At 47.8% G+C, this 13,440-nt stretch overlaps 1 protein-coding gene across 8 annotated transcripts in view; it reads left to right on the forward strand.

Annotated features, from left to right (window-relative positions):
• Positions 1-12,013, forward strand: part of LOC117581052 — a 36,158-nt gene extending 24,145 nt beyond the window's left edge. For 4 of the 8 annotated variants that reach the window (XM_034267913.1, XM_034267893.1, XM_034267903.1 and 1 more), the window contains 8 exons: positions 16-145; positions 263-374; positions 2,124-2,306; positions 5,273-5,368; positions 5,439-6,522; positions 6,588-6,830; positions 6,899-7,215; positions 7,473-8,535. In XM_034267913.1, coding sequence (XP_034123804.1) covers positions 16-145; positions 263-374; positions 2,124-2,306; positions 5,273-5,368; positions 5,439-6,522; positions 6,588-6,830; positions 6,899-7,215; positions 7,473-8,285 — 2,978 coding nt within the window. In that variant the 3' untranslated portion in view covers positions 8,286-8,535. Of the gene's footprint in view, positions 1-15; positions 146-262; positions 375-2,123; positions 2,307-5,272; positions 5,369-5,438; positions 6,523-6,587; positions 6,831-6,898; positions 7,216-7,472; positions 8,536-9,914; positions 10,207-10,333; positions 10,617-10,947 lie in introns of those variants that run through there. The other 4 variants (XR_004573624.1, XM_034267941.1, XM_034267933.1 and 1 more) reach the window with 4 other exon arrangements.
• Positions 12,014-13,440: the final 1,427 nt, after the last annotated feature.

The following is a 13,440-nucleotide window of genomic DNA, read 5'->3' on the forward strand; positions in this document are numbered from 1 at the left end:
CACCCCCCCTCCCAGGACACACTGCGGCAGTCACGTGCCTGCTGGTGGCCCCCACTACAGAGCCGGAGCTCCTGCTCACCGGCTCCGAGGACACCAGCGTGCTCGTCTGGCACGTCTCGCAGCGCGACCGTCGGGCGCACATCAAGTGAGTGCTCCACTACCCTGGCACCCACCCTCAGGGTAATTTGTAAATCTCTGCAGGCACAATTTATCCAACTGCCCTCCGCCATCCTCCTCCTCCCTTTTCGACTTTTCGTTTCAGCGCGCACACCGCCCCCATAACGGGAGTGGCAGCCGGGGTCAATAATACGCTGATCATCAGCAGCAGCGAGGATGCGACAATCGCCATCACAGACCTGGCCAGCGGCAAACTGGTGAGCACCCAACACCACACACTTTCTCTCTGGGTCGTGTCTGCCACGTCCATTGAATGGGGACTAGTAGTAGTAGTAATAGCAGTAACAAGTGGCATGCCACTGTGTGTACAACTGGATTAGTTAATTAAAATAGTAAATCCAAGTGGATTGAAAGAATGTACGTAGCGGCGGTGGGTAAGTCAGACGCGTCGAGTTTTGGCTGTCATTCCCATTTATCTGTATGTTTCTATTGGAACAATTCTCTGTATTTGTAAGCAATTGCTGAACGAAACCAGGTTGTCTATATCTAATGGTTTCACACAACTCTGCATAGAAACGTGCAGGCATCGTACCTTAAGTTGATAGTTAATATTGCTGGGTCTTCGACCGTCAAACTGTCAGCATTACTCTCTTGGTTAGCTATTAGAAAATATTATGGCATAGCCTTTAATTGATTTCAATTTAGATAGGAAAGAAGAGAGCCGCGTTAAATCGAAGACCAAATGGAGCTTCCCTTTTGGCTGATTATATTTTAGTTCCCTTTGGTTGGAATGCTAATGGAAACGAGAAATGAAACGGAAAATGCCCACCCATACAAAAGCTAATTGCGAAACCGAAGCGAACCGCACCGCAAACCAAATCAAACAGACCAAATGCATTTGCATAATTTCTCTGTACGCGGACCTCGGGAACTGCTTCGGCAGCTGCCGGCACAGGGGTTCAAATATGCGAAATGTGACCTCTCATCCCCCAAGCGACTATGGGCGCTTACCCCCCGCAGCAGGCACAAGACAAGGTCATACAAAAGGCTCGGCAGAGAGTGGGTAGATTCTGGGCGACATGTGTGCACTGCTTGTTGAACATGAGTTTGAGCGGTGGCCACGCCACGCACTTGCGGCTGTTCCGCGTACCGGGCGGCAAATGAGGCGTGGCAGGAGCTTACCCCTGTCCTAGTTATACGGTGCAGACCCCACATGCTCAGTCATACTAAGTTGATATTTCAGAGGCGAGAGGCACGCATTAAACTGTGATTACGCACAATGCCCCATGTTTGCATACCAAGTGCGAGGATGTGTGTGGATGTGTCCTTGTTCTCCTTTCTCCGGCCTTGCTTCGGTGTTCCGGTGTTCCGGTGTTTCTCTGTGCCGGTGTCCTGTTGACACACATACTCGTAGAAATTGGATTTATTGCCACTTGGTTGGCTCCGGGCATCTTTTAAAGTCAATTTCGCTGACTTGGTGCTCCCGCACAGGCACGTAATTGGCCATCAAGAGCTGGCATAGCGTCTGTGGAGGCAGGCAGGCACCTAGCACACACACATACACATACACATGCACTCGCATGTAATTACGGGCGCTTATTGAATTAATTAAAATATTACGTGTACGCAGTGTCATGCTGACACATCCTTCTATGTCGCCGCAGTTTTTTAAAGTTTGGGTTAATTTATCAAACTTTTGGCATTTTCTGTAGTTCCTCCGTGTACGGACACGCTCGCTGCCTTACCCCATAGAACACCATCGCGTGCCAGGTGATAATTAACTTAATGCATACAAAATGCGACACAAAGGAGCAGAGACGGGAACAGGCAGAACAGAAGGGATATGTGGCATGTGTCACGCACAGAAAATCAATTCCTCCTGCTGAGAATCTTGATTAATATTTAAAGAGAATATTCGTTAGTAAACCATAAAAAAAATTGCATTGCAGTGACCCAGTCCCAAGTGCCCAATTGCTAAGTATGTCCTCATTTTCCATTTTATTCAGAAACACCGCATCAGCCACCACCGCGGAACGGTAAGCGGGATCCTCGTGGCCGGAGCGTGCGATGTCCTGATCTCGGCCAGTCACGATCGAACCATCTGCGTGTGGAACCTTGAGAACTTCGCCCTGCTGAACACCATGCAAATGATGACTCCTGTCCTGCGCATCGACATCTCATGGAACTCGGTGAGTGATCAGTGATTATAATCATTTCCCTGATAATGAGTATCAGAGTAGACTTATAATTATTCAGTTTGCGGCTAATAAGGAATGACCTCAACTCATGGTTTCGAGCAGTGAGGCCTTGCCGACAACTGGTTTTACTGTGAGGAGGGGACTACTTTGAAGTTAAATAGAAATACTCTTCACCAGGACACAGGTTTACGAGAAGGGACGTGTGAGACGCTTTTTACGCGTCACAACTTTTATGCCTGGCACTTAGTTCTACATCTGTGCCTTAGCGGTTTTTTGCCAAATTTAACATTTTTTCTTCATCTGTCGTCTACATCAACAACACACCACACGCCAACCCGCTCCTCTAGCTCGCCCCCCTCCCCTAGAGCCACACACTGCAGAGTCATGGCAGAGGCAGAGACCACACACTGAGCAAAGCTGAGTGTGAATGAGAGAATGTGTAAAAAACAGACGGGGTGGGTTTAGCCACTGCAAATTAATTTCTTCATTCTGGATATAATAATGATCCAATCGGATCACCCAATTTGGTGATCTGATAGATATGGTCATTTCCTACGGAAGGGGGCGTGGCTCATTTTTGAAATACACTTGTAACAGTGTGAGTATATATATGGTGGCTCTAGATTTTATAGTCTCTGAGATCCAGGCGATTAACAAGACGGGCGGACAGACGTACAGACAGACAGACGGACGGACAGACAGACATGGCTCAATCGACTCGGCCATTGATGCTGATCAAGAATATATACACTTTATGGGGTCCGAAACGATTCCTTCTGTGTGTTTCATACATTAATTTTGTGCAAAAATACAATATACCCTATTTACTCTTCGAGTACCGGGTATAATAAGACGAGGAACCAGCAGCGATGAGCAGCTTAAAGCACGTTCCACTTGAGCGAAAAGTTTTCCAAGTAAAGCATTAGCGAAAAGCTCATCTTAAGCAGAAGGTGGGTGATGGTGAGGGGGGCTGTCAATAGAAATGAAGAAAAATATCATTTCCGGCTTCGAACTGTGGGAAAACATGTGGGGGAGTTCCTGTCCATGTGCACAATTTAAAGACGAGAAGGGACGTGTGAGACGCTTCTTACGCGTCACAACTTTTATACCCGGTACTCAGTACTACATCTGTACCTTAGCGGTTATTTGTCAAATTTAACATTTTTTCCTCATCTGTTATCTACATCTACAACACTTCTCACACCAACACGCTCCTTAAGCTCGCCCCCTCCCCTAGACCCTAGACACACTGCAGACTCGCGGCAGAGGCAGAGTCAGAGGCAGAGACCGCTGACTACACGAAGCAGATAGTGAATGAGAGAATGTGAAAACAACAACAAAATCTGCTGGACAGGGTGGGTTTAGCCACTGCAAATTAATTTCTTAATTGTGGCTATAATAATGATCCAATCGGATCACCCAATTTGGTGATCTGATAGATATGGTCATTCCCTACGGAAGGGGGCGGGGCTCATGTTTGAAATACACTTGTAACAGTGTGAGCATACAGCAGTCTGGGGCCAAAATTTGGTGGCTCCAGCTCTTATAGTCTCTGAGAACTAGCCGACAAACAAGACGGTCAGACGGACATACAGACATGGCTCAATCGAATCGGCTATTGATGCTGATCAAAAATATATATATATACTCTATATACTCTATATACAACCGTTATTCGCACAAATGAAATATAGCCTATTTTCTCTTCGAGTACCGGGTATAAAAAGCAAAATGTGGGATGTGAAATGTGAAATGTAAGGGTACGAGATTCGCTTGGTAATTGAAGATAAAGCAGAGCGACGCTGGTTGCTTGCTGTGGCCAGATTAAGCATGGGGGGAGCGGGCTGCTTGACAAGAGACAACAGACAACACAGGATTCTAACAAGCGAATTCGGGGGACGCATTACGCGCCAGATCCTTTGTTGTCAATCAGCTCCACAAAACCAGAAGACCAGAAGCTACCGCCTGGCAGTGGTAAGGGTGATGGTAAGGGCAATGGTGAGGGGAGGGAGTGCGTGTTCCTGCCTCCATCAATAAGTATTGCATACTTAGCGGCAATTTGGCACACAGAACAACAACATCAAGATACTGTACGATACTGGGGCTGTATTGGTTCGGGCAACACAATGGTGTATCCGGCGGACGGACGAACCATTGTGTCACGTTTTGTCGTCGTCTTTTGTCAATGGCAACTACTCGAATGTGTCGTCCGTCCCCCTTTCCTCTCGCGTGACGATTGATGCGTGCTCCCATTTCCATCGCAGTCTACTGCCTTCTGCCAAAACTGTCTCCCATTCGCGCTTCCATTTATCCAATAAATCCACAGAAGGCAGAGAACAGGAAACCAGCTGTAAATCAAGGTGTCCTGGGGCTGGGACAGGGGCTGGGACTAGGACTGGAGCGGCCATCACCCTTTGCCCTTGGAAGCGACAGATAAAGCCAACACCAGCCAAAATAAAAGTATAGCCTCCAAGAGGGCGAGACATGAGACGATTCAATCACCAATGGACTGCCTCCTTAGAAATCCTGTCGGCATTCCGCTTCTGATCCTTGCGGTCTGCAATCCATAATTAAATTCCACACATTGAGAATTGCCCATCAGCAGGAGAAAGAAATGGTTTTACGGTAACAAAGATATTATCTCCTTTCGTAAGGCCAGCTAACGGCAATCTGAATATGTAAATCAACTTTCTCGCACTTTGCCTTGCATCCACTGAGGATTGCCTTGACCCAACCGCTTACATCTGGGAATGCCTACCCTTCAATCCACCTGCAGATGTCAGAAACTCAATTGCAATCCAATTCATCATATTCCTTTCTACTGGGTTATTCAGTAGGTTCCCCGATGAATGCCTCGTCTGGGGCCCGAAATATAATTCTCGAAACGCATTGAGTTGTGATGGAATCCTCGGCATTAATCGAGCTGCCATTAACGTGCTTGTCCCTCTCGCCCGCAGGTCTTCCTCCTGGCCCTTTGCGAGGACAATGCTCTCTATGTGCGCACTCTGGCCACGGGTAAGGAGCTGCACACCCTCAAGGGCCACAAGTCAAAGGTGAGTCTCAGTGGATCAATGCCAAGCGGAAAGTGATCCTTCAACTATCAGGCACTACCCTACCTTGCAGGTCCGGACCATTTCCATTGGCAAGGATAGCCAGCGCTGCGTGGTGGGATGCGACGATACACGAGCCCTGATCTACGACATGCACTCGGGCAAGCTGGTGCGCTCAATGCCACCCAACCCGGGGCCTGTGACCGCCGTCTATGCCATGGAGAATGACGATTTCCTTATCACGGTGGGCGGCAACAAGATCACCTTCTACTCCTTCCGCAACGAGGAGCTCTACGTGAACCCGTACTCGCGCAATCCGCGCCGCAAACGCAGTCTGAAACGGCATGCCCAGGCTCAGCGCTCCCCCTCGACGACCCTGCCACCGATCACGTGCTTCGATCTCTCCCGGGACTCGCAGCAGATGGCCATCGCCTCGGGCCGCAGCGTGCACCTGATGCGCATCAACACGCCAGAGTACCAGTGCACTCTGGAGGGGCACGCTGGCGTCGTCAACTGCCTGAAGTTCGCGCCCAACGGGGAGTTCCTCACCACGGGCTCCGAGGATCGGCTGGTGCAGGTCTGGAACCTGGCGGCGACCGAGACCATCAACACGTTCAAGGGCCATGCGGCGCCAGTGGTGAAGGTGGTGGTGCTGATGGACTCGCTGCGAGTCATCTCCACGGACCGGGACTCGCTACTGCTCGTATGGATGGCCGACTCGGGCAACCTGCTGCAGACCATCCAGGGACCGTACAAGAGCCTGGTGGTGACCAACAACATGCGCTTCGCCGCCTCCAGCAACGGGGACAACACCCTCAAGATCTGGTCGCTCACCCAGGAGGACGAGAAGTACTCGGTCTCGCACTCGGACGAGATCACCTGTTTCGAGATCAGCGCCGACAGCATGCACATCATCACGGGCTCCCGCGACATGTCGCTCAAGGTGTGGCAGTCCACGGGCGGCAAGCTCAGCCAGGTGCTGGTCGGCCACAGCGATGCCGTGACCTGTGTGGCCGTCTCTGTGACCAACAAGACGCAGGTCCTGTCCGGCTCCAAGGACACCAACCTCATCCTGTGGGACCTGCTCACAGGCGAGGAGGTTCACACCCTGGCCGGACACTTGGGTCCTGTCATAGGAGTGAAGGTGTCGGCAGATGGTGAGTCCGCAGCAGGCAGCTCCTCTCCATACAATCCCTCTAATCCATCCTCTTCCCGTTTTCAGGTTCGACGGCTGTGTCGGGCAGCGATGACAAGACCTTGATCGTGTGGGAGACGAAGCGCGGCCTGGCCCTGACCTCTCTGCAGATGCACGTGCCCTTCACCCACTTCGACATCAGCCTGGAGGTGTCGCGGGTCCTGGTACAGTTGGTGGATAGCTACAATCTGCCGGTCATCTGTCTGCACAACACGCCTGCGCAGTATGTGAAGCTGCCCACGTACTCGGGACCCACCAAGGATGTGGATGGTCTGCCTCCTCCGTCTCTCCCATTCATCGGGCTCTTGAACTTGAATCGCATTCCCAATCCCTTTCAGATCTCCGACCGCAGGGCCCGAAGCGCCAGATGAAGCGACTGCTAAAGAAGGAAGTGTCCCTGGACACGTACACCTGGCAGAAGAAGTATGGCCACCTGACATCATCGGTCATGATGGCCCAGGTGGATGAGCGACTGAAGCGCCGCTTCAGCGTCTCTGCCAGCATGGAGGAGATCTCAAAGATCGCCGAGAACAAGACGGGGGCCTCCCAGGCCAACCTCGGTCCCGAGCAGGCGGCTCTGGCCCAGTCACAGCACTTCGACCAGCTGGAGGCGCTATGGAACAAGCGGTCTCCGCCCCGTCGACGCCACAATGCGGTAAGTCAACCCAACCAGCACAGGGCCATAACCATGGTCCCATGGTCTGGTGGTGGTGGTCCGATCTTAGCCACAGTTCGCTTTTGTACTTGTTTCCATGGCAGTAGATGGCGCTCACGATTTGGTTTTTGGTTTTTCTCTTCCTTTTCCTTTCTTTTCTTTCTTTTAATTTTGCTTATCTCGTCTCTGTTTGCTTACACATCAATCTGAAAACTTAAATTTGAAAACTTAAAACTGCAACCCACACCATGCACCAGGGTCTGTCGAGGCAGACTTCGCTGGTGGAGGACCGACTCGAGTCGTCGGACGACGATGAGTACCAGGACGAGCGCGCAGGTATGTTGTCAGCCTCCTACGACCACATCCACCTCCTTGCACGCTTGCCTGGTATCCGCTCCCTGCACGATGCATGGAAGACAAACAGTCTGCGAGTGCCTAGAACGAAGTTCTACGTGAGCACCCCCCCACAGACCCACAGCAGCCACCAGCTGAACGCGACGAGAACGCGGACAGAACCCACCTCTGAACAGAACCCGAACCCCGAAAGTAGTAGTATGACCTTGCACCGTGTGGCGCCCGACCTGGTGAGAGATCTGCTGCACACGGCCCCGTCGCCGGCAGACTCGCCTCGGCTGGTCACGCTGCGCCAGTTCTTCCACTGGCCCAGCCTGAAGTCTCACCTGATACGAGGGCAGCGCCAGAGGAACTGCATATCCGTCCAGCCAAACACCCGCCTGAACCCGCCGGCTCCTGTCCGTCCCACGCCCATCATCGTGGTGGAGAACTGTGACAGTCGCAATGTGCAGCGCCTGCGCACCGATCTGGTCCTGCACCCGCAGTACAGTCGCGCCTCATTCGGTCACATCGATGCGGACGACCTCAAGGGCTCCTCGAGGGCCAAGAAGTCGTCCACCTCATATGGGGGCTACTTTCACCGCCGCTGGCACCTACTGCGCCACAAATCCCCGTCCGAACGGAGGGTTCCCCATCGCGACTCCAAGGCCAATTCCAGTTGCCATTCGAACTCCCAAGAGCCAACAGCCACATGCAACGAGTGTGTTGTTCAATGATACTCGTACCAGCATTAGCCACACCCACCACCCGACGAACTCTTCTCCACAGCCACACAACCACACTCTAGCAATTGATACGCTGCACCACACCACACCAAACCACACGACTTTTGTTTTTTGCCTCCTGCACTTTATTCAACTCTTTATGCGTATTTATGTATGTAGTTCTGGCCATGCGTAGATGCTGTCGACTAGTCAAGTTGCACCTATTTATTTGAATAAAGTTTTCACAATTGATTTGGTTTTATTTTGCGTGCTCGTTCATCTATTACTCCCAACAATCATTGCCACAAAGAGCAACAGACCCACAGAACAGCCAGGTGAGTGCTTTTAGACCACACAAATGTATCTTCTTCAGTCGATGAGACATCATTGAAGATGTGCTACACCTTAGGTACTCCATTAGTTTCTGGATGGAGGTAGTCCGGGGAACACAGCAATTACCAGGTACAGTCTGGAAGGATTTGCTTCAACCAGTTCATCGAATTCATAGGGAAATAACAAGTCCAGTGGTCAGTAGGGAATAAAGCATCACACCACAAAGCCCCTTAGTTCTTATGAATCGATTAACAGTCGAACTTGCAGCAATTATATTTTGAAAAGTGGAAATTGATAAGCCACTTTCCAAGGTATATTGTATTATTTACTGCTCAAGGATACCATGTGCATTGATGTATTTGATGTCCTTTTGCTTGTCCATTATCGGTAGAGTGTGGAAAAGTTGATAATTAGATTATCCTCGTGAAAAGCCAAACGAAATGTGTATTCGACTGCCGTCATCATGGATAATAATAATAATGCTCGTTCTTTCCCCCAATCCGGCCCGAGCTCACCACTGGGCGTGCTCATTTCCCAGTTGGCGTGGCATGAAATTCCAATCAATGAAACTGCAGCCCGATTAACTCGATAGCCAAGGTAAAAGCCAGCGCATTCCTGTCTGGGTAATGGGTAATGGGTAATGGATCAGGATGAATTGAATCGCCCTGACTTAAGCGAATTAAAATCCATCATGGTAGTTCTCTCAGCTCAGGCTCATTCCCAGGCCAATGAGGTAAGCAGCTGAAAATGCATTCTCCAAGCTCTACTTTTAGTTCATAAATTCAATTCCCCTCAGGCATGTTTTGCTCCCTCCACACTCCAGAACGAAGTCAGTACTATCCCAGCCAAAACGGAACTTGAACCTCTCTCTCTCTCTCTCTCTCACTGTCTTTTTGTACAATAATATTCGTACATACATATTCATATGTAGTATACATACTTGAACATCTGAATGTGAATTGTTACTTGATTTGTTAATATTCGTACTCGTTCCATACAAATACTCGAATATATATTTTTACTACCTCCCTATCGTCTCGAATCATACCGTTCTCCGCTCTCTCGATGTGTATATATCTCTCTATTCTATATATTATATATATACATATATATATAATCACGTATCATGTATTCACTTGTATTTGAATACTCGTTGAATTAAAGTTGTTGTCAAGTTGCCAGACACATAGTTGTTTGGACAAGGTTCCGCTTTTAACGCAAATGAAAATGAAGTTCCCATTTTCCATTCCAAAAACCCCCCGACCAAACCACAACTCCAACAACGAAACACCACCAACGAACGCCCAGGCAACGCCCACAGTTCGAAAACCAGTTCCCGCAGCTCACTGCCCCCATAGACAAGACAACTAACTGTGACCACAGTCCGCCATGGCAGAGCATCAAACGGCACCAACTCAACCAACCAAGCCAACAGCCAGCCCAACAACCCGACACACTACGTCGATAAATATTACAAAAAACTAAAACAACTATATAGAACATTTTGTTTACTCACGGAATGTTTGCAAGGAGAACGCACACCTAGAAATAGATATACACATAGATGCAGGACCTACGTTAACCGAACCGAACCGAACCGAACCGAATAATAATAATTCAAAACTTAGAGCACCTCCCGCCCCACTTGGAACCCACAACAGCTTCCAAATTGACGAACCCGATTCGGCAAGTGAAGAATATTTTGTGATTTTGTTTTCTGTTTTTAGACGACTTCGACGATTTCTTTTAGGGGAAAGCCATTGTCTAAGTAAAGTAACTACACGTGCATAGCAGATAAATATTGTAGTGCAAACCACATAACTCTCGAACATAACTACTATACCTCACGAAAATGGTGAACCACTTTTGAGAATTCCACATGCAAGAAATAATCGTAGCGAAACCACATATAGAGAACCTTAATAGCGTTATAACAATAATATTAACCAAATAATGACACAAGAGTTGATTTGCACTAAGCAGACTGCACCTCCAGCTGGATCCAATCAAGTAAGTAGACAACCAACCAGCTAAAGAGGCACAAATATTATGTGCTAGTACCAGACTCCTTTGGCAGCTAGAGCTTACCCACCTACTCCTTTTTTTTTGCCAATAGTTGCACCTGGAACCAGGAAAGTAGAAGTGGTTCCAGCTGAACTTCCTCAATGTCTTGTGAAATTACTCGTAATATATATTTGACATTTTTCACTAGAGTTGAACATAGCCAAACGTAGAACCCTTTCAGTGTTAGGCATGTCACTAGAGTAAATAATGGAGACGACAGCGATCATCTAACCAACATCTAACAAAACTCCGCTCTTGTTGTTGTCCCTCTATTCAGATCACTTCGCTGCAGGAGGAGGAGGATACCACAAAGGATAAGGCCTGAAACGGCTGCAATTACGACACCTTAGCACTTAAGATACATTTATTTCCAGAATCGCAAGCAATACTTACGAGTAAGTGCGTAACCGTAACCGTAACCGTAACCGTAACTGTTAACGTAACGTAGCGAGACAATTAACCGCCATCTTCCGTTGCGTCGAGCTTTGGCTGCGGAATGCCATCCCTCAATACCCCGCCACCCCCACCTCCATTTGTGTGTAGATGAAATATTAAACCATCAGATAAACCACCGTCTCAGACTTTGTAGGAATTATAGCATTAAGTGAGCCAATTTGGGCATTTTATTGTTGTAGAGTGTTTTATGTACTAGTACTTACACTGCGGAGCTACCTAATTGTTCCAGCACACATTCCCACTCACCTAAATATAATAGTAACTAACAAATGTATGTAGGAATAGCGTAGAATCTCTTTAGCCGAGAAATGCAAATACAAACTCTCTGAGGGGATAAAAGCGTGACTATGCTTAAAAGGAAAACCAAATTCGCACGAGCGAGGAAGCGCACTAATGCAATAATCAGAATATGTCTATAATAAGCTAATAAGTACACAACCAGAGGAGTGCCCGAACAGAGTATCCATATGAATGTATGTATGATGGCAGAATGTGCATTCGGCACCTCCCCTTGGATAACTTCAATAACTTTCTGACAATCAGAGGTTCTGGCCTGGAACGAAAAACCCAGAGCTAAGGAAACCAAAATCTCAACACGAAAAATTGATATTTCTACACACACACACACACACACACAGATATATTTCTATGCACGTCACAAGTGAAACTTTGTTAAACTAAGAAACTTATGTCTACGTTGTGTAGTGTAGTCGTAGTGTCCACTAGAAGTCGATAGCCGAGCATCTCCCGAGGAACCGTGCATCTGGATATTAATATGGAAATGATAATATATATATATATATATATATGGATCAATGTACACCACTGTCTATGTCTATTAAACCGAAATTAAATCTTACTCAACTTTACTGCGAAACAGCAAAACGGAAGTCTGATGAGCTTTTCTTTGGCTAATAATGAACACGTCAAGGATAAGGGGGTTCCTAATTCAGGGACCTAATTGGTCACGCACATGCATGCCATGCTGACAACGATTAATTTTGCTTTGTTTCATTTCATTATGCACTGCTTTCATCTGCCATCATCTCCTTCCTCTCATCTGGCATCGTTTCGCGTACCAGCTGTGGGTCGCTCCGAATGTTTGCTTGCAGTTTGTGGCCTTTATGACACCATTTTGCGAGCGAATGTTAAACAAAAGCCAAAAGCGTACACATCAGCAAGCGGTGCATGGGATGTGATAGAGTGCGGTGGGAGGGTCATGTGGGGTGCTGCGACAGCCAGAAGGATAAACCGCAGACGCAGCCATTTTGTTTGCGCTGTCTAATGAGAAAAGTTTGCGGAAAGCATTGACAATGAATGCTGCTGATAAGAGTTGGTGTGGTGCACAAAAGAATCAAGAGGCAGAAGGCGGTCGGCGGTAGGCAGGCGGAGGGAGTCCTTCATTTTATGTGGGTTACCGACTGTTCCACTGTGCCCCTGAACAATACGGACACACACACACACGCCCATTGATCGATTGCTGCTCACTCATTTACGGCTGCAATTTAATGAACCTCCCCACAAGGACTTTCCGGCTAAAAAACGTTGAGCCTTGGTCAACCCTTTTCTTCCTTTCGAGCTCCTTCACTCTAATTACTTCTGATGTCTAGCTCGCAGCCCGCAAAAAGAGAAATTGGAAGAGGCCACACATAATGGACAACATCCATTCGGTAAAAGCTGTGTAAAGAAACGAATCCAAACCATTTTACAGACTGAACCACCAACATATGAATGGCAAATCATTTTTTGAAGTCAATGTGAGCAAAGCTATCACATCTCCTGAGGCCGAACTAGCTCATCTCGCGCATTATTGCAGCACAAAACGCTTCTTATGTGCACTTCGCCTCCCTAATAACCTTAAAGCTTTCACTTGGGCACATCTTCATGGAAATCACGCATACGCAGCGTACACCGTGAGCAACAGAAAAACATTTGAAAGGCATTCCGCACGAAAAGGAAACTTTATGGCAAAGACTTAACATGTATTAAGAACTTTCAGTCATTGTCAAGAGAAAGTTTCCCGGAAACACATCGAAAACTTAATAAACTTTGCACTGTAAGGAAAGTCTCTGGATTAAGTGTGCCACTTGGCTGCACTTTTGCTGTTTCTGTCTAAAAAAGGTTAGGTCCAAAAATACATGCAGGCATCGACTCGTTTCAGAACTTTGTTTCTCGTATAAAATGTTACAAGTAAAAAGCGAGAAATTACCAAATTGTTTTTGCCAACTTATTTTTTCACAAATTGCTCAATAAATTCTGGCAGAATAAACAATTTAACTGACAGGAGAAATATTAGTTGAATTAGTTATATGGT

Source organism: Drosophila guanche, unplaced genomic scaffold (genome assembly GCF_900245975.1).
Source record: "Drosophila guanche unplaced genomic scaffold, DGUA_6, whole genome shotgun sequence".
In the NCBI taxonomy this organism is placed as follows: Eukaryota; Metazoa; Arthropoda; class Insecta; order Diptera; family Drosophilidae; genus Drosophila; species Drosophila guanche.